The sequence below is a fragment of the Gymnoscopelus microlampas genome (assembly GCF_963454915.1).
Source record: "Gymnoscopelus microlampas genome assembly, chromosome: 18".
NCBI lineage: Eukaryota > Metazoa > Chordata > Actinopteri > Myctophiformes > Myctophidae > Gymnoscopelus > Gymnoscopelus microlampas.
This window is the reverse complement of record NC_139955.1, coordinates 16,059,341-16,081,780: the sequence shown is the minus strand read 5'-3', so window position 1 is coordinate 16,081,780 and position 22,440 is coordinate 16,059,341. Positions and strand designations below refer to the sequence as shown.

At 40.8% G+C, this 22,440-nt stretch overlaps 1 protein-coding gene across 1 annotated transcript in view; it reads left to right on the top strand.

Annotated features, from left to right (window-relative positions):
- Positions 1-22,440, top strand: part of fstl5 (follistatin-like 5) — a 149,595-nt gene that overhangs the window by 96,622 nt on the left and 30,533 nt on the right. The window contains exons 7-10 of the mRNA XM_084041998.1: positions 2,796-2,962; positions 10,705-10,825; positions 20,712-20,873; positions 22,093-22,227. Of these exons, the coding sequence (XP_083898124.1) occupies positions 2,796-2,962; positions 10,705-10,825; positions 20,712-20,873; positions 22,093-22,227 (585 nt within the window). The remainder of the gene's footprint in view (positions 1-2,795; positions 2,963-10,704; positions 10,826-20,711; positions 20,874-22,092; positions 22,228-22,440) is intronic.

Below are 22,440 nucleotides of genomic sequence, written 5' to 3'. Positions count from 1 at the left end.
GTGTAGACAGGTCCCACCTGAAGGCTATTAGTCACTCCTTATGGGGAGAACTTGAGGTCAGGTTGCAGATTTAACCACAGACAAAATCTAACGCATATAAGTCCTTTGCAAGGTTTGAGTTATGATCTCAGTGTCGTGGCAGTCTTCTATAATAATTAACGTCAGGGGCGGTTATAAATAAGTAAGTTAGCTGATGCATAATATCTCCTCCACGTTTGTCCTCCGTTTGCTTCTCGCGTGCTGATCAGTTCACACAGTGCTCTACGGCGCACCACAGTGGCTTGGTGGCAAAGTGCAGTTATATTATTCACAAGTGAATAATGTTCTCCATGTTTTTGCAGAGCACAGCGAAGCAGCAGGGCGTTCTAATCAGTCGTGCCTATATATGTGTGTGATGCAGTGGTGTAAAAAGTACTCAAATGTAAAGTAAGTAAAAGTCCAGAATTAAAAAGGTATTAGTATCAAAATGTAGCCTACTTAAAGTACCAAAAGTAGAAAGTACTCATTATGCAGAATGTCCCATTTCACAAGTTTTAAAATGTATAAAGATCTTTTGAAAATAGCAGATCTACCAGCTCACAATGTGTCGTGACGCATTGTGAGCTTGTGGTTAATGTATGTTTTGTGATAATAATCAAAATCTACAGTTCAAGTAACTAGTAATTACATTTTTTAAATAATTGTAGTGGAGTAAAAGTACAATATTTGCCTCTGAGATGTAGTGGAGTAGAAGTAAAAGTACTGAAAATTGGAAATACTCAAGTTAAGTACAAATCGGTCAAAATGTTACTCAAGTACAGTACTTAAGTAAATGTACTTAGTTACTTTACACCACTGGTGTGATGTGTGTGTGATTTTCATTGTTCATTCTTTTGCTCCATGTCCCCCCACAACTGACCAGAGATAGGGTCATCAATCATGTTCTTTTTCTACCATTACAATACTGTAGATAGAGAATTTTGCTGCTGCTGCATTCAGAGACTTTACTGTATATCCTTTTCTGGATGCTTTTATTTTAATTAATTGCAGGAATTGTGTGTTCTGCCACACTGCAGGCAAAATGCCCCTTGGTCAATACCGTTTGGAACTTATAATGCATTGATGTGTTTTATCTAATCCTATATTAAACCTGTATAAACAAATGTGTGCTTTTTTATCTTAAACTGTATCTGACCCTAGCTGTGTCCCCACAGGGAAAACAGTCTCTCTTCACTGTGCTGGCTTGCTACTTCCAATGGGAAAACAACAGAAGTGCTAGCAAGCTTTTAACACCCAGAGTGTAGGGTACTAGAAGTTAAAAGTATTTCAGCTTTTAGCAAATGATGTTTCACACATGCAGGGATCAATTTGTAAAATAAACAGAGGGAATGGGGGGATACGTCGCAATGCAACGCATTGTGAGATTAGATCAGCTTTTTGAATTTAAAAAATGTTATAGAAATGGCAGCTTTTCTTTTTTTTGCTTTGGGGCTTTTTATGCCTTTATTCGATAGGACAGTAGGCTGACAAGAAATGTAGAGAGAGAGATGGGGAGTTAGACCCCGCAACACGCTGTCAGGCTACACTGAGCCTAGGTGCCTGGACCGCTACACCAGCGGTCCAGGCCGAAATGCCAGGTTTAATATAATTAAAATGTATTTTTGTATTAAATAGTTAAATTGTGATATTATGAAACATAATTATCAAATATACCAGACAATCTTCAAAAGCTAATGCCCCTATTTCAGTCTGACCATAAGCAGGGATAAAAACATATCCCCACTGGCAATAAAAATGAATGACCAAATCAAACCGTGCACACACATTTTCAGTAATTTCCTAACTAAAGTATCAGAGGTGAGTAGTCCTCTGATGGACAGGTTCGTAATGTAGAATAATGTATGGTAGTAGTTTAGGGTAGTGTGATAGCATTGTTTGATTAATTACCCAAGCTATTTACTTCGACACGACACCTCATTCGTTCTCATTATTTTACAAAGTGCTTTAAAAGTGCTTGAGTCGTATACAGCAAAACACAACAACGACTAATTGAACCACTCTTCACTGTTCAGCCTTAATTAAAACAATCTGTACAAATGTATCTATTGTAAGTGTCCCCAGTACGCCAAGACAATTAGGACTCCTAACAAATAGGAGTGCAAGGGTCAGAGTGGGCATCCTAGATCAGGGGTTCCCAAAGTTAGGGTCGCGACCCCACTTGGGGTGGGGTTGCGAAATTATTTTGGGTCATAAAAAACTTAAAATTTTACTTTAAATTCAACAGAATGGATGAAATACAATCTAAAAATGATTACAAATGGTACATTTTACCATTTTAATACATTACAAATGCGCACCGAACGTGCAAGTTTATGTGCATAAATGACCTCCAGATTTAGGTGGGGTCGCGAGTCAATTTCCGCATTATTTTGGGGTCGCGGGCTCAAAAGTTTGGGAACCCATGTCCTAGATGGTCAAATGAAGGTTTGATTTATACTTTACTTGTATACTTGTGCATGGATGCCCACACCAGAAATGGCAGATCTACTGTACAAGCTCATAACGTGTCACAGTGCGAGTCGTTGTGGGCTATTTTTGGTGTGTGACACTCACGCACAACAACCAAGTGTAAATCAGGCATTAGTTTGAAATTTGGACGAACTGCTCGGAATCCAAGAGACGTCACTCACAATGAAAGTTTTCATATAAAATAAAAAACAGATCTGGTTATTTCAGCTTTGGTTCCCGAAGCGCAACTGCTCTTTCTGAAGCTGAAACGTCTCTGATGAATTTTGTTGTTTTTGTCTCCTCAACAGAAATGTTCAAGCTGACCCTTCCAGAGGATCAGAAGTTTAGTGTCACCACAGTAACCGTGGGTCAGAGTGCCGTCCTGACTTGTGCCATCCAGGGAGAGCAGAGACCTCCCATACGCTGGAAACGCAACCAGCAGCTCCTCAACAGCCTGGACCTGGAAGACATTAATGTAAGAACACTTTGATTACCTTCCTTTGTGTCTGTCTTTTTTGTGTTCATCTGTTGATAATGTGGTCTATAGATGGATAGATATCAGTGGTGGAAAAAGTACTCAAATGTTTTACTTAAGTAAAAGTATCAATACTGCAATATGGAAAATACTCTGTTACAAGTAAAAGGCCGGAATTCAAAATGTAGTCGAGTAAAAGTACAAAAGTCTTGGCATCAAAATGTACTTGAAGTACCAAAAGTAATGTCCCATTTCAAGTTTTGAAATGTTCACAATGCGACGCATTGTGAGTTTGTCGATCGGCTATTTTCAAATGGCCGAAATGTATACAGGGCTGAAGTGGCTAATGTATGTTTTGTAATAATAATCAAAATCTACAAACTAGTAACTACAATTTTCAAATAAATGTAATGGAGTAAAAGTACAATATTTGGATCCAAAATGTAGTGGAGTAGAAGTAAAAGTAATGGAAATTGGACCACATTACTTAAGTAAATGTACTTAGTTACTTTCCACCACTGATAGATATTGCCAGTGTGTTTGGGTCATAATCCTAGATATTTGTCAGTGAGTGGCAGTGATCTCACTGCTTCAGGGAAAGAACTGTTCAAGTGTCTCAAGGAAGTACGTGGTCCTATATAGACGGACAGATGGACAAAATCATCAGTGTCTGCTCTCTGAGAGTCTGTATTATCCTTCATAACCTTGCTGTCAGAATGTTTTCTTGCGGCGTCAATGCTAAAGGTTCATTTATAACTTTCTGCAAGAGCTTTTAAGTCTAAAACTCCTCAAACACACCAAACACCATTAAGGACCCAGTGGGAAAATGGAATGATTTGTTTTCTTTTCTTTTATAAAAAACTATTGAATAAAAATAAAATCACATTATTGTTTTGTATTGGTACATTCATGGATTCAAAGAGGCCATTGACCCTGTGTTGTTATCAGAGAGGAGGTGATGTAGTCTGTAGTGTTGTGTGTCTGTGTTTTGTTATCGGATAGAAGGGCTTGTTGCCTGTAGTGTTGTGTGACAGTAGTACAGATTGTCTGTGTGTCAACCGGGGACAACACAGACAGAGACAGAATACAGATGAAGGTGTTGAACTCTAGAGGAAGGACATAGTTTTCCAAGTGCGTGTGCGTGTGCGTGTGCGTGTGTGTGTGTGCGTGCGTGCGTGCGTGCGTGTGTGCGTGGACACGTGTGCGCGCGCACACACGTGTCCATCCATGAGTGTGCATGTGTTGCCCCCAGACAGAGGAACTAGAAATAAATGCATTAGAGAGATACACAAACTTTGTCTCCTCCACCTCGACTCACCTCTCTATGTTATTGCTGATGAAGAAGAGTGTGTGATGCATAATTATGCCCACAGTGTTGCAGAAGATAAAGGGAGATCCATTAAAGCCGCTAATTTAACATTAGGGGCCCGTTTTGGGGAAACATGCAAACTGGGTGGGCATGGTGTGCTGCTACTGACAACTGACTTGTTGGTATTTTCTGGACTGAAAAGTGGTGGAGTATACCCATTCAGTCTTAATGTATAACACAATTTATAACACCGATACCTATAATGGCAGCTACCACATTATAACACATATACCACGCTATAACACAACTACCTAGTTATAACACAGGTTCTCGCTACCATGCTATAAAACAGCAGCCATGCTATAACACAGTTACCTTGTTATAGCGCATAGCAGTGGCGGCTATTTTGTGGTGGCACAGATAGAAAACCCATTATTTTGTTCCCAGATTTATATAAATTATTTTAGGCCTGGAACCAAGCTATCCAGGCTCCTGTTGAATCATGACCATAAAACATTTGATTCTGTGTCAAAATATATATGAATATTTAATGATATTACAGTACATACTATATTTAATAAATACCCTATATCAAATATGTTTTGACACAGACTCAAATGTTTTATGGTCATGATTCACCAGGAGCCTGGATGGCTTGGTTCCAGGCTTAAAATAATTTATGTAAATATTTTCAGAAATCTCTATGGCCACAAAATGGCCGCCACTGCTATGCCCCATAACAGAGCTACCATGCTTAATACAGCTATCACATTATAGCACAGATACCACACTCTAACCCAGCTACCACACTATAACACAGTTACCACGCTATAATGCAGCACATTATTTAGAATGAATATTGGGAAACATACAGTATTAAGCAATTTCTGTTCAAATAAAAATATATACTAGAAAAAGTGCTCCTCGGAGCACAGGTCTCCGCCAGGTTAGGTAGGTTCTTGTGGCCTCCTGGTGGCGCTATAATAGGCCAATGTGAAAAGGGTGCCATTTCTTCTTGGGCCTTTCACGGCAATCGGACCTTGCATTCATGATTTCAGGCATTTTGTTCCAAAAATGTGTTTTGCTAAATTATACCTGCTGGTGGCGCTATAACAGGCCAATGTGAAAAGGGTGGCATTTTGTCCTCGGCCTAGTGCAATGTGCATGTGAAATTGCACGGAAAGCGCAAGCTGCGTTCATGATTTGAGGCATTTTGTTCAAAACGGACCAATCCTGCAAATTTTGGAAGCCAACCTTAGCCAATGAGGATGGAATATGGAAAATCGGACAGATCCGTGTTGATCACATGACTATAGAGATACTGTGTACCGATTTGCATGACGTTTGGATGAAATCTGTAGGAGTAAATGGGTTTTGCACAAATCGGCCTCCTGGTGGCGCTATAACAGGCCCATGTGAAAAATTTGGGGCAGAGGTTCTGAATTGGCCAGGGAGTGTGTGTGCACAGTTTCGCAGCGACCGGGCCAACGGTGCCTGAGATTAGCTGTTCACAGACAGATGGATGGACGGACACACGGACACACGGACGGACGGACGGGGTGGAAAACATACTCTCTCGCCATGCCTTTCGGCCTGGCGGAGACAATAATGAGAAATGTCATCAGACATAATGAACACCATAGGGAGCACCATAGGAAACACCATCAAAGACAGCGAAGCACCATAGCAGACCTGCCAACATGTACACATTTTGTATAGCAGGCCCGCATTTTCACATCAAAGTACACAGGTACGATGTGTCCCGCAAAGTACGCAAAATTACAAGCTGACGACGTGACGTTCACCACGTTATATCTCAGTACATCTCAGTATATTTCGGTGTTGTTTCCTGTCTGCAGCTGTCGGACGGATAGCAGCTTGTGCTCGATTCTTTGGCTACTGCCGAGCTACTGTACCGTCCCATAAGCGGGACGGATAGCTTCCACTCTATTGGCTTCTTCCTCGCATACTCTGGAATCCAGCATGGATATGTTACACCAACAATATTAATATGAAGCACATTGCACTTATTGGTGAAGTAGTAGCCTAGACGTCACTAGTGGACATGACCACAACTTACCACAAGGAGACAGTTTGTCAGTGTGTGGATGATTTAGATTTAGATTTCTCATGTATACTGGGGTTTTATGACTGAACATTGCAATTTGTGTGGCTTTGTTCCCAAACTGTTACTTATATTGATAGCTAAAGATAGGACAGGGATGTCACAGCCTTATTAGACTCTATGGCCTCTAGATGGAGGCCAGTAAGCATTAAGATTTATCAGCAGTACAATCGATGAGTTCACAAGTTTAACACAGCAGCAGAATCTGCACAGCTGGCGCTAATGGACTATATAAATGGGCCTAATGAACAGAGACGACCCATCACAAAATAGTAACTTTCATTTTACATTGCCATTTTAATATCGGCTTGTGCACCCTATCCAGTCTATGTGGTTCTCCAAATAAAGGGGAAGACAGACATAACTGTTTTCTATGTGTCAATAGTCAAACCTTTGAGCATCCATGGTGATGATTTCATCTAACCGTATTTGGGAGTCTTGGTGTTGATGGGATATTTCACTTGCAGCTCTGCATGAAGTTAGAAGAAAACATTGCACTGAGTAGTTGTCAGTTGAGTGCACCAGTTTGCCGCCCTCAAACTTCAGGCCTATGTCTAGTTCATGTCTACTGTACAGACAAACAGAATTATACAGTTGGTATATACTGTTGGCACACAAAAGTGCCTGAAAAACTCTGTTGCTACAAACACTACAAATGTTGTAAATAAAAATGAATACATTTATTCTGATACAATATTATAAATAAACTACCTTTGCCACATCATTCATAGCATCTTGGCTGAAAATTTGCTTTAAACAATATATTTTCTCCTTTCTAATGCCTCTCAGTAGTGGAGCATCAGTGCAACAGTAATGTAGTGCACATGAAGTAAAATGCTCATGGACGACAGCTCCTGGATGTGAGGTTCACCGCAGTATGCCTTTAAGACGTGAAATCATTGCATGCTGTTGCATCTCTACCAATGACACTGTAAACGGACCTTCCTGCATCGCCTCTCCCAACACCCTGTGCGGTGAACTGGCTGTTCTGTGATGTTCGGCTCTGTGGGTTTTAAATTAGACTTTCGGTGGGTGTCAGTCATGTGGATATTGTGAATGCAGATCAACCCAGGAGCAAACTGAAATCTACTTGCATAACAACAGTAAAATACACGTAATAGGAGTTGCATGTCTGTCATCAGGTGTTTACAGGGGGGTAGAAAGACAGACAGGCCAACAAGGTGGACTGTGTTAATGTAATGAATTGAGAGTCCGTGAGACTGGTGCTCTGGTGTTTAATATAATAGAACACAGTGGAGCTTCCGTCTCTATTCTCACAAAGCAGCTTACCATAATTCCAGCAGGTTGACTGTTACCTGGGTGTTGCATCATCGTCGACATCATCATCATGCCAAGCTGTTTAGACAGACAGCCAGACTTTCCTTTTGTGTGTGTGAGAGGTGTAAATGCTATAAAGTTATGGTAATTCTGTGCCAATGTGCCAGGTCTTTGTAGCAGTCTGCAGTTCTGAGCAGTCAAGTTGCCAAACCTGTGATACAGCCTGTCAGAACACTCTCAATGCTACAGCAATAGAAGTTCACAAGAGCTTTGGTACTCAAAAACTATCTCTTGCTCAGAAGTAAACTATCTGCTGTACTTTCTTCAGGAGACAGTTGGTGTTGAGAGACCATGTGAGGGTGTCTGAGATGTGTATAAGAAATCTGAAACTAAGTTATAAGCAAAGCTTTCAAAAGAATTGCTCGAATGTATTTAATAGTTAATAGCTATTAGAACAGTTGTTAAATGGACAGTACTTGCTGAATTTGCAATGTGCTGGAAGTGATAGAAATGTGCTTTAAATTGTCTTTGGGAAACCTGAACAATGCTTTGTATAATGTGTGGTTTCACTGTTTTCTTCTCTACAGATCCCGTCTCAGGTAGGTTTACTGTCGCTCAGCAGACTGACTGTTGTTTCACTGTATTGTGTTGTTTACATTCACCACCAGAAACACACCGCAAAGCTACTGAGACCCACATACACTAGATAGATATATTAGATGATTGGTACGTACGTACGAACTTACAGTACGTACTTAAGTAAGTACGTACAGTATGTACGTACATACGAATGTACGTACTGTATACATACATACATACATACATACATACATACATACATACATACATACATACATACATACATACATACATACATACATACAATAGAATACATGAGAATTGGTCTTTCTCTTCTACAGGTATCTTTAAATACAGCTTTAAATGTATTCTATATCTTTAAACCTGCCCTTACCACGTCCTGCCTGTGTGTGAGTGTGAGTGTGCATGAGCGCATGTGTGTGTGTGTGTGTGTGTGTGTGTCAGTGCGAATGTGTGTGCTTGCATGGAGGAGTTTACGCGGGTGTGTGAATGCATTCGGGAGTTTACATGGGTGTGTATGTGCAAGTGTGTATTCGGGGTTGTGTGTGTGTGTGTGTGTGTGTGTGTGTGTGTGTGTGTGTGTGTGTGTGTGTGTGTGTGTGTGTGTGTGTGTGTGTGTGTGTGTGTGTGTGTGTGTGTGTGTGTGTGTGTGTGTGTGTGTGTGTGTGTGTGTGTGTGTGTGTGTGTGTGTGTGGAGAAGCTCGTTGACAGTTTATGTAGCAGTTTGTTCTGCCCAGCGAGTTTAATTTCTGCCCCTCCTTCATTTTTCATTTAAAAGGTGACACAATATGCTCCCAGCCCAGAGGGAATCAATGCACCATCGAACCCTCACCCCCCCTTCCCCGCCACCACTACAGAAAACAACATACACACACACAAGACCTGTAGACACACTGGCTGAACATCATAGTTTATCTGTGAGAAGAAAGGCCCAAGGCCTGAGCAGCAAACACATGGTTTGACTGCTAATAGCTGCTTGATAGTAAAGGCTCCCTCCAGTTCTAATCATTCTTTTCATCCTTCACATTCTCTGAAAGAGCTTCTCAGACAACTGTGTATTTTCTTCCCTGTGACCTAAACACTCAGAGATGGTCTTGACAGCTGACTCTTGCAACTGTCAGAGTCAATGCACACAAGAGGAACGCTCCGTAACAAACAACCATGATGGCACCGCTAAAAGCACAACCGATAAAGAAAGGAAACCTTTACACTCTTTAAATAAAGAGATGATATGTTCAAAAAGAAAGAAGAAGAAAATCCATTCTAAAATCCATCCATTATGCAATATGCACCGCACATTCTGAGTGTCTCTTGCAAAGGTGGACCCTTACGGTCCATAACTATCAGTTAAATTACCAGTCAGGATTTTGCAGTGTTCAGTGCTGTTTTTGAATTACTGTGCAACAGTACACAGTTGAATTTGTGAGAACTGTGGGTGTTGAAAAAATTTCAAAACAAAAATAGGTGCAGGAACAATCATTTCATTTCCTGAGTGCTGCTGTACGTTTGAAAGTATTGAACAGGGTCCTTGTTGATGCCAGACATTCTTATAAATACTATTCTGTAGAGAGGGGTTAACAATAGGTTTACTCTTTAACAAGGTGTTGTTCCACCAAACTATTCCAACAATACGTCTGCAGACTCATTAGCTTTGCGGCTTCTATCGATGATTTTGTTGTTGCTTTCTGTTTTTCTTGTAAAGCACTCATTTTAGTGTTTCATTGTTTAGTGACTATAACAGGCATGAATTAATTATGCTTGCATTTGCTCTTCACTCGCATCACGAATGTGTTCAGCCTCAACCACAGTTCTTTCTTTCTTTGCTTTTTTGCATTAGAAAGGCCACAAAATGATAATTATCTTAATGCTTACTGCTCTCCATCTAGCAGGTCTATCACTCTGTATCTATTGTATATTTTACTGTATCACATGCACTTTGGATTCAGGAATGTGGGTTGGTGCATGTTGAAGCCCTGATGAATTGTAGTACTGGTAGCATTGGTCCGTTTTAACCTCATAAAGTTCCTCTGCAATCAGTTTTTCATTAAGTTTCCACTGCAATATATTTCCCCTTTGGCACATAAATGATTCACCTTTTTATTTAGATAAAAATAGGTTTGCTTCACAATGTGTTTTTTCGACCATGGCCAAAGTCCTTTCATTACCTAAGCTGTTATGGGATGTTTTCACTTGCTCATCATTCATATCCACACTATGCATTCAGCTCAATGTGAATCCATCACCTCTGCTTCAGTACGGACAATTGTACTACAAGTCATTCTGACATTACTCTCTCTCTCTCTCTTTCTCTCTCTCTCTCTCTCTCTCTCTCTCTCTCTCTCTCTCTCTCTCTCTCTCTCTCTCTCTCTCTCTCTCTCTCTCTCCCTCTCTCCCTCTCCCCCTCTGTTTCTCTCTCTCTCTCTCTCATAGGATTTTGGAGATGATGGTTCATTGTACATCACCAAGGTGACCACCACTCACATGGGAAACTATAGTTGCTATGCCGACGGATACGAACAACTTTCACAGATGCACACACTGCAGGTGAACGGTAAGTGACACACACACACACACACACACACACACACAAAAACACAGCTCAGACAAGCTCCCAGTCAAACGCTGGTCCATTTGAATTCTAGGTGTTACATTACTCTTCTCTATTCTTTTGAATTTCGTGAAGGCCATGGCTGCCGTACCCCCTCGGTTTGGCCTCATGCCCCTCAAAAAATTGATGTTCCCTGAAGCTACAGTGGCTTTGAAGCCCCGCCCGCACTGCCCCTGCTGATTTCTCCTCTGCCTCTTTCTCCTCTCTCCGGTCAATATGTTCATTAGACAGCAGTGTCTTTTGTTGAGATTCTGTATTCTTATTGGGTAACATCAAGTGAAACGCTGTGCACATAACCAATGGTGGGTTCGATTTTGAGCCTCATGAACATGAACCGCTGGAAAACCTGGCTATTTATGACAATAGTTGGACACAAATCAAGTACTGTACAACCAGGACACTTAATCAAACGTATCCTGATGTGATAATGCCACAAAGCTGTGACTGAATGAAGTTCTGTCCACCATTGAAGACATAAAGACAGTGTTGTGCTCCTGCATAAGTAATGGCAAAATGGTGGACAGCTAGCATCACTAAAACATGGTCCGAAGAAACCAAGTTGCTTCATGTGCAGATATTGTTGTTGCTGCTCTTACTATTATTATTATTATTATCCTACTTTAAATTCTTGCAATCTCTGTCTGTCCGTGTGTGTGTGTGTGTGTGTGTGTGTGTGTGTGTGTGTGTGTGTGTGTGTGTGTGTGTGTGTGTGTGTGTGTGTGTGTGTGTGTGTGTGTGTGTGTGTGTGTGTGTGTGTGTGTGTGTCGTCGTTCAGGTATCTCGAGAACCGCCCGTCTGTCCGACTTCAAACTTGTCATGTGTGTCCCCGGCGTTGAGATTCGGTTGTCACGAGCCGTTGTGCAGAGCCGCCGATTCAACTGTTATGCCCATATATGGGCATACCCCATGCATGTAGCAGATGTATTAATGAATTTAATTTTTATTTTATTTATTATAATATTTCCTTCCCATATACTTTCTGCTGTCTTCAAATAAGTGAGCAGATTGTAATTAAACACCCCTTGATAAACCTCTACCCTCCAATTCTTCTTGTTGCTGTGTTATCCAACAATGGCTCCTGATTTAATAGCTCCACAACCGGTCTTCTCATAGTGACTTAACACTTCACCAACCATATCAATTGCACCCTTTTTAATTAACCTATTGCGTCAGCAAAACGGCTTCTTAGATTGGCTTTGAGTCAGGGCTTTGCAGATAGCTACAGTCTGTGTGCATATCATGCATGTTAATTTAGCATCATTGGTGTTTCGGGTAAAATAAAACAAAACTGATCTGTCCATGCAGTCAAATTTGAACCATCCACATCGATGGTTTTCCACGTTGTGCTTTGTACATGCCATGTTGTATTGGTTTAACCCATTCAATGCGGGGAACACATCTGTGTCATTTTAGATTTTAGCTATAACCATTATTTTATACTTTGGGCTTTTCAAAAATAGCAGATATACAAGCTCATATGAGCTTGTAGATCTGCTATTTTTGACAAATCGTGAACATTTGTGCAAATCTTTGAATATACTGTTACATTTTTAACTCAAATCTTTGCTTCAGGGGGTCCCTGGAGCTAAATATTTTGAGATGGGGGTTGGCGGCCAAATACATATCATTTTGGGGGTCCTTGACATGAAAAAGTTTTGAGAACCAATGATATAGAAACATACGTTTTTCAGAAACCTGTTAGGATATAGAAGACATTTGTAGATGCGTTCCCGGATTGAATGGCTTAAGACAGTTATCCACATATCTGTGACCATGCAGCCAGAGTGTAGCCCTGGCATGTCTGGAAAGATAAATTACGTATTATTTCGTTAATAGGTCAGGTGTACGGTGAGGTATGCGGTCAAAATAGAGCAGCACTTTGTTCCATTTGTTTATAAACAAAATTAAAGTCTTCTTTCAATTATCATGATATGCCTTTTTTTGTAAATGATGGTCCCATTAATTAAAATATTGATGATAAGGTAGGGTATACTTCTAGGGCTGAGTGAAGACCCACCTTTCTTCCACCCAATAGCATTTGTTTCCAGTTCCATTCAGTTCCAAATTCCAAGATGGTGGATTTGAATTAGCTGAAATTGTGATTTCAAAACGAATCTGTAGAAACCATTGGGTGACGTCACGGCTCCCTTCGTCCATTTATTTTTGTACAGTCCATGGAACATACTGTAGGCTCTTTCTCTCCAGATGAAGTCACACTCACAGCTCTGGAGGGACTCGTTATTAAGGGGGAAGTAATAGATAAATGGCTAAACTGTGGGATGGCCTTGACACTGCACTGGCGGCAGTAAGCGGTTTTATGTGCTGTTTCGGTGTTTAAGCATTTTCAAGAGGCCAGGATTAGTGCTTCCAAAAGCATCTGCAAAGCATCAAACAACAATGAGCATATGCTATGAAATATTTTATTACAGTATTATTATTATTATCATTAGTAGTAGTAGTAGTAGTAGCAGTATGGGCTTAATTGAACAAACTGATATTTTCCCTTTTTACGGCCTGGCTGAAGGCCAGTCCATCTAGAACAGTGTATGTATGTGCGTATGTGTCTATGTGTGTATGTACTGTATGTACTGTATGTGCTGTATGCACGCATGCACGTATATGGCCAGTCAAAAGTAGACCAAGCGTAGCTCACACCTTTGACCATCAATAAACCATTTACACACCAAAGACATACCTGGTGAAGTGAAAGTCATTGTAGAACTCATGTTGAGAATTGGATCATAGTTGATATTCACTCACAGCATTTTTGTTCTTATTGGTGAAGTATGCATAAAGATAACTATTTCCATTTGTTCAAAGGAGACAGACTGTCACCACACTACAGTAGTCAACATGCCCACAAGCTTTCAGTTTGTCAGTGTGATGAAAGGCTGCGCAACAAAAGACACAGCTGAGTATCACCATATTATTTTTCACAATATTGTATTGATTATCCAGCGGCTCATAACAATAATCCAGCGCTTAATGTTCTCCGGCATTACGCCATTGACATCTTTTTTTCTTTATATCTGTCGCTCACGCAACATTCCCATACCCCCCAGGGACGCCTTTACAAAGTCAGAGCACTGACTGAATGGCAATCAGAACACATTTCATCTATGTACAGTAGTGTTTAGAAGGAAACAAAGCACAGCAGGGCAAAATACATCAGTATCTTACCAGGAAATACTGTTGTTTATATACTGATGTTTTTTGCATACATTATCATATTCGTTACCATACCCAGGAGGTACGTCCTGCCCCCCCGTCCCCCGTCCCCCGTCCCCTGTCGACAGTGTATAATTACATAACCCTATGCAGAAATTGTTAGTTGAAATTGTTGTTTGTCTAATAACAGCTGGTTAACATCTGATTAGAAGGATCATTTTAGGATAGGTTTGTGCTGTTTTAAAGGAAGAATTCCTATCACTGTACATACAGTAACTAAGTAATTATAGCTAAAGATTAGACAGCAAGGCCATGCCATACTATCTTGTTTTAACTTTAACTAATAATTACACATTACTTGAACTTTATTTAAAGCCGTTGTGAAACACCATTGCGAGGAAAATGCAACAAAGGTTTATGTGCATGACCCAAAATAATATTTGACAATTAGCAGACACTTATCTTATCCAGAGTGAGTAAATGGCATGAACCCTAGTCAACAAACAGGTACTTAAGTAGAGTGCATTAAAACTATTTAGTGCTTCAAAACAGTACTACAGGATATCATAAAAACATAAAATCTAGCTGCTCTGAAGTTTAGAGAGATGGTTTTAGATAGTTTAGATAGCAGTTTGGATGAGGTTTGACAATGTAGCATAATGGAACTTGCATTTATATGATGCTACTTCCATCCTCCTCTAATACTTTTGTTTAGTAGTGTTGTGTGTTAAGTCAGTATCATCCTGTACTGTATGTGTGCCTCTGTATAGGTAGTGTGTGTGTGTGTGTGTCATTGCAGAGGGTTTTATAGTTCACTTCAACTCCCTGCTGATGGGACAGCCAATAACGATCATAATCCATACATGCAAACATAGTCGGAGTGGATTGGGCGAGGGCGATAGTGTAATGGCTGGAATAAGATTACTGTCAGATCAGATTAGATCAAAACTTTTGTTTATGTAGAGAAGCCCATCTCAGACTCAAGCCTCAGTCACAGTTGTCATTTGTTTCAATTAGGAGAAGAAAATAAGACTGAGAGGTGGACAGTAAAAGACTCTTAGTTGAGTATGTAGATGTATTCAGCCTCAAGGGGATAGGACACTAAATAGATGCATAAGAGATCAAAATGGAATTGTGATGTTCAAATCAGTTGAGGAAAAGAGAAGGAAAAATGTCTCAATTATAATCCAACAACCTGTTGGAGAATGTTGAAGATGTCTTCATTATGATACAGACAGAAACACAAATCTCTCTCTGTGTGTGTGTGTGTGTGTGTGTGTGTGTGTGTGTGTGTGTGTGTGTGTGTGTGTGTGTGTGTGTGTGTGTGTGTGTGTGTGTGTGTGTGTGTGTGTGTGTGTGTGTGTGTGTGAGAGAGAGAGCGCGCGCGCGTGCGTACGTGTGCATGTGCGTACGTGTGTGCGAGAGAGAGAGCGGGGTGTATAAATCTGCATTACTACATGCATGGGGGTTGAATCGGCGGCTCTGCACAACAACTCGTGACAACCAGCTCGTGTTCTAATGTATTCCCTATACTGTGGCTCTGTGAAAGTGTATGATCACAGCCAACAAGAGTGTTGTGTTGATGCTGCTGTCATTAAAAAAAACCAAACCTCAAATAATCATCGACTTGCTCAATCCATTCTAAAAATACTGTGTATATATTTGATTAGTAGGCATGGCACACGTGTGTGTGTGTGTGTGTGTGTGTGTGTGTGTGTGTGTGTGTGTGTGTGTGTGTGTGTGTGTGTGTGTGTGTGTGTGTGTGTGTGTGTGTGTGTGTGTGTGTGTGTGTGTGTGTGTGTGTGTGTGTGTGTGTGTGTGTGTGTGCGAAAGGAGTTCTCTTACTACTGCTAATTGTTGCTGTAACTCTCTCGTCTTTTCTCTTTTATTATTGGAGCCCATATCTCTCAACACTCTTAAAGGCTGAACTGTCTCCTATGTGTTATTAACCTGCTGAGGCCTCTGGGTTTTTTAGATGAACAGAGAGTACAGGTAATTGTTCCCAAAGATACAGTCGTTAAGTCTCCAATCTCTGGAACCAGAGCCGGATACTTACTGTCTCCCTTTCATATTTTAATTTATTAATCTGTTTCAGTGACAAATTGCTACACAGGGGGAGGGGATCGCCACACTCTACTTCTCAAAATAAATAGACTATTTCTGAGAACAGCCCTGATTAACAGCACTGTACTAAACGCTAAATGCTAAAGTAGTAAACAGATTTGATTTGGACTAGATGTAGATGGTGTTGTGGTTTTCCAGTGAAGCTGGGTGAGGCTGGTTAGATTTCTGTACTAGAAGCTGTGTGCTGGATGGAAACTTGTTAGGTTGTGAAGTGTGCAACTCATGACTCATCAGGAAAAAGAAGAAGACACCTCACCCCACACATTTTCCCATGCATGTGCATTGTTCACGTGTACTTTTGCACGTGAACATGGATGCTAGTATCGGAGTCTTGTTGGATGATTGGGCTGCAGTTCATGGTCGGAAATTAACAACAGCCAAACTAATACGTTTTCTCTCATTTATCTTTCTCAATGGAGAAAAGGTTTGTAGTTTTAAAAACACACAACATATCATTTATATGAATGTTTTAATGTTTGGGATGGTCAAATGTACAAGGCCTGTCAGCCTGTTAAGTATATTTTTATTTCCATTCTGGGTCGTTTCAAGAGACATTTTTTTTAAATGCTCTTTTTGCATGATTAAAGGCGCTGTGAAATGAAAAATATGTTTTTCACACTTAGATTATATCTGTGGTCAATGGACATATCTAACAATAGATCTCTCTCTCCCTTGGGCAGTGTGAGCCGGCAGGCTACAAACAATAGCCCTGCATACAGCTGCAATGAGTGAGATTCCACCGTTCCATCGCCTTAAGGGATGGGACCTTCTGATTGGTTGGGAGGCTGTTTCAGATTGAAACTAAAATGAAAAAGCCATTACACCATGACTTTAAAAATGACCCAGTGGATCCTGAAGCTTCCAGCTTATATCCTGCTGACATTACATCGTAGAAGAAGTACTATCAGTTGTAAATCACTTTAATTAGATGGGAACATGCTTGCTCTCTCTCTCTCTCTCTCTCTCTCTCTCTCTCTCTCTCACACAAAAAGTTCTAATGTATTCCCTACTGTGGCTATGTGAAAGTGTATGATATATATGTTCACATCACAGCCAAGAGTGTTGTGTTGATGTTGCTGTCATAAAAAAAAACCTAAGATAAAAGTGAGTTGCTTTGCATCCTCTCCAGGTAGAAACTAGGGCTGTCAAATAAGTAATCAAAAACCAAAATAATCATCGACTTGCTCAATCCATTGTAAAAACACTGTGTACATCTTCGATTAGTAGGCATGGCACACGTGCGTGTGTGTGTGTGTGTGTGTGTGTGTGTGTGTGTGTGTGTGTGTGTGTGTGTGTGTGTGTGTGTGTGTGTGTGTGTGTGTGTGTGTGTGTGTGTGTGTGTGTGTGTGTGTGTGTGTGTGTGTGTGTGTGTGTGTGTGTGTGTGTTTGTTTGTGTGTCTCTTCGATTAGTAGGCATGGCACACGTGTGTGTGTGTGTGTGTGTGTGTGTGTGTGTGTGTGTGTGTGCATGCGTGTGCGCAAAAACTAATCTGAAAATGTGGGATGCAAGGTTTTCAATGTTGATTACAAGGTCTGCATTCTGCTTACGTGTCTACCTGACAAGTCTGTTGATGTCCTCTGTGTACACATGTGTGTACACATGATGGGCATTCATGCAGTCAGAAAGGGACACGAAACGTACCTTGACCAAGCAGCATAATGTTTTGGGAGGAGAATGTGTTTGACAATAGATATCTCGATGTATACTGTTGGCTAATAAGCTAATACCTAACAAGACTGTTGATAATGTGATCAAATATTTGCTGGGAGAGGAAGTAGAGGTTTTACAGAAATTATACAGCCTGCCATCTTATCGAGCAGAGTATACTACTTTGGTAAAAATGCTGTATTTCCATATATCTTAGGAATAGTTGTAAATCTACCATTTATATGTTCAACCGGGCAGTTGATGCAGAGAATTTAAATGGATTTTATTTTGATGTCAGTACTAGTGAACTGAAATGTGTCTAATAGCAAAATGTTATCAGAATAGTTATCCACACTGACATGTGTGTGTGCATGTGTGCGCGTGTGTGTTATAGTATTAGGTGCTATTGTTGTCTCCATGCCTAAATAGTATCCTATCCTGCCACTGCAGAGGTTGACGTCTGTCACTAGAGTGATTCCATTAGTATTACTACAGTAACCTGGCTGCCATCAGAGCTCTCGTGGCTCTTGACAGTTGGCAGTCAGACTGACACAGGCCTCCAAGCTCCAGCTACCAGATGGCTGTAGGCTTCCATCTTCATTGTCTGCTCGCCTTCCTCCAAACCCAGAGGGTCACAGGAAGCAGCTCTCAACAGCAGACCTTCTTCTGTGTCATCCTCTGCCAAACAAACACAGACAGGAGCCTCCATTTTCTTCTCCTGACCTGCCACCACCGACCTCTGGAGTCTATTTTAGAGCCAGGAAATAGGACGGCAAACTGGGCCAGTGAGGCAGAGAGGGAGTGCATGAAAACAAGAAGACAAGACACACACACCTCACCCTGCTTAAACCTTAAACTACTGCCAAGTTGTTCTGTTTGTATAACTGACTGTCAGCGTGACTCGCTCTCCCCGCTGTAAATGAACATTTCATTAAAGGAGACACACCATGAATTAAAAAAAAATATTTTAGGGTTGTCCGATATTGGCTTTTTTACCGATAACCGATATACCGATATTGTCCAACTCTTAATTACCGATACCGATATCAACCGATACCGATATATGCAGGGATTATTGTGATTAGGGTAAGCTCAAATTTCATATCACACACACCATATACAGTAAGAACTCCTGTAACTTATTTATAAAGCAAAAAATAATAATAATAATAATAATAATGTTTTTTTCAAAAAACGATACCGATATTTTCCCGATATCAATTTTTATGCTAATATCGGCCGATAATATCGGGAGGCCGATAATATCGGACATCCTATCATATGGTGTGTGTCCCTCAAACCATTTTCAAAAGGTTTGAGCCTAAATCAACACTCAGATATACTCATCCCAAGTCAATTCTCTCAGGCTTATAAAGCACTTTCAGCTGCAATACCAAAACGTCCTGTTGGGCAGAGGGGTGCTACTGAGCAATTCTGTCTGTCAAAATACATGGGCAGAAAGTTTCGTGATGTAAGCAAACATGCCATTTCTGAGATGGCCTGTTCAGACACGCCCATTCTGAAAATCTCTGAAAGGAGAATGAATGACTGAATGTTAAAAAAAAATATTTTTTGGGGTACAAGAGACACTGGGGAGCCAAAAAAAAAAAAAAAAAAAGTGAAATTCATGGTGTGTCTCCTTTAAGAGAGTGTGTAGTTCTGTGTGTGGTTCTGAGGTGGGGAATCTGAGTTCTTTCCATTCAAAGGATTATTAAAATCTGTTATTTTGATTGTTTCATGTAGTGTTCATTTTGACAGCAAATTCTGATTTAGTCTTAGTCTTTTGAATAACACACCATTTAGTTTTAGTCCTATTTTAGTCTTCTGAAATTGTTTAGTCTTAGTCTAGTCTTAATCGACTAAATTAACACTGGTTTCATTGCTTTAAGGCGGCAGTAGCTCAGGAGGTAGAGCAGCTTTCTGGGAATTAGAAGATCCTTGGCTCCTTAGGCTTCGTGTCACCTGGCTACAGTCAACTTTATCTAGTCTCACTGAGCAAGACACTTAACCTCCAACTGCTCCCCCGTGCGCTCACTCTGAGCAAGCCACTGCTGGGTGGGTCAATTCAGAGAAGTAATATCCCCTTGGGGATCACAACAAATTCCTTTTTATTGAGCAAGATACTATAACCCATTAGCATCTTGGGGCCATTGGTGCAGACTGCAGAGTGGAACGTTGCAGAGGCTACTCTGGCAATGCAGAAGCATTGTTGATGTACTGTATGAACTTTGGAAATATTTGGGCAATATTTGTTTGAAGGATAGTGTACAGATAGTGTAAAATGTTTATGCATCAGAGCGTGTTTCTGTGCATTTTCCAAATATCATTGTCCTGACCCATGGACACCTGAGGCCTTGCCTGTTGATCCAAACACATTCTATCCTACAGGTAGCTTTTCTACAGGAACAGAAAAGGCAAAAAAAAAGTACAGAGCAACAAACAAAAAGTCAAGGGAAGGTCTGCATAACAGAAGACGGCTATAAGTTAACAGGCTCCTTTCTATTCATGTTGTTTTCTCAGATTCTCTTATCTCCCATCCTGACAAAGGTTACACAAAATCAATGGCCACTATAGGTGCAATCAATAGCCTCTGAACAGAGGGTGTCTTTGTTATTTATTTAGCTGATTTGTTTGGCTTCACAGAACATGATAGCATAATTTAAAGGCATTCAGCGTATGCTGAAAGGCACTCTCGATTCTTATGGTGGCAATGTTAATGTCAAGCCAGAAGCCACTGAGTTCATTGCTCGCGACATTCTCTGTAGGAGAAAACTTCTTGTTGGATAAGGTCACCTCACCTTCTCAAAGCAGTTATTCCCACAGGGGACCCACATTTATTCACCTCCCCTGTCTCCTCTCTCTCCTCTGCTTCATCCCGACCGTGTGCAGTTCCTCCCGTCATCAGGGTATATCCAGAGAGCCAGGCCAGGGAGCCGGGAGTGACTGCCAGCCTCCGCTGTCATGCTGAGGGCATCCCGAATCCACAGCTGGCATGGTTGAAGAACGGCATGGACATCACCACCAAGCTGTCCAAACAGCTCACTCTGCAAGGTAGAGAACGTCTGAATCTCTACAATCATCACGCCATCACCATCACTAACATCACCACCATCATCACCATCACTGCCGTCACTACAATCACTATCATCACTACCTACCATCACTATCATCACTACCATCAGCACCATCATAGTTTTTCCTAATAAAGTTTTCCTCTTTTCTTCTCCTCTCCCCTGCCCCCCCCCCCCCACCCCACACACACATGTAAAGCGTCTTTGAGTACTTTTAGAAAAGCGCTATATAAATTCCAGGTATTATTATTACATCATAATCACTACTACCATCACCGCATCACATCATAATCACTACTGCCATCACCACCATCAAAGTCACTACCACCACCATCATAATCACTATTTCCATCACTCCACCACCACTCCAAATAAAGTTAAAATAAAAAGGTAAGATAAACACAGTGCACATACAAAAAATAAACACCTGAACAAATGTATTCAAACAAAACACATAGAAGAAGTATACAGTTAGCAGCATGGCTACAGACATAATTCTTTTTAAAATAAAACTATAATGGTGTGTTTTTGGGCTTGTCGTGAAGCTTTTGACCAATTCTGGGCTGAGATGAATCCAGAGTGAAGGGACCAAAACGTCAGACGTACGGTGACCTTTAGATTTAAGGCTGGACGTAGGGATGAATAAGAGCCTCGTAGGGATGAACAGAGCCTCAGACAATCTGTACGTAGGGTTCAACAGCTCAGTTATGTAACCTGGAGCTATGCCAGGCACAGCCTTATAGATAATTAAAATATTTTTTTTTGAACTTCACTAGAAGCCAATGAAGGGAGACAAGACTACGTGAAATATGAGACTTAACAACCTGTCCTCTTCATTTTGTTGGCGAGCCAGGGCAGCTTGGCCGAGGCAGTGAAAAGCACAATACATTCTAAACGTGAGAAGATGAGGGTATTAATTGAGGGCTGATAACATTGATCAATATTTCTTATTTGGAAAAAACATAATCTCTCAAGACAGATTCTACTAACAGCAGAAAAAACGATTCTTAGAGAAGGCCTTGATATTAGTGGTCCCTGGATCAAAACAACAGATCAATACCTCAATCAAAAAATGATCAGGGCCAATCACAAGGACCTCTGTATGAAGCACTTTGAAATTCCCTTTGTATGAAATGTGCAAGTTTGACTTGACCGTGTGTGTGTGTGTGTGTGTGTGTACATGGATTCTTTTCTCAAAGCTAATGGAAGCGAGGTTCACATCAGCAACGTGCACTTTGAGGACACAGGAGCGTACACGTGCATCGCAAAAAACGATGCTGGCGTGGATGAAGACATCTCATCTTTGTTTGTGGAGGACTCGGCACGCAAAACCCGTATGTAGTTATTATGCTTCTACAATGTATCCGTCTTCTTTCTCTTCATATTTATTTTAATAGTTCATTATCTCTTCAATAATAGAACGTATCTGTTGGAGGATGGTAATACAGTAGGATACTATAGTCATACAACTCCCACACAGCTCCGTCTCAAATGTCTCATTGAAATATTATTTCATAGGAATCGTAAATCATCGGTCTTTTCTTCAT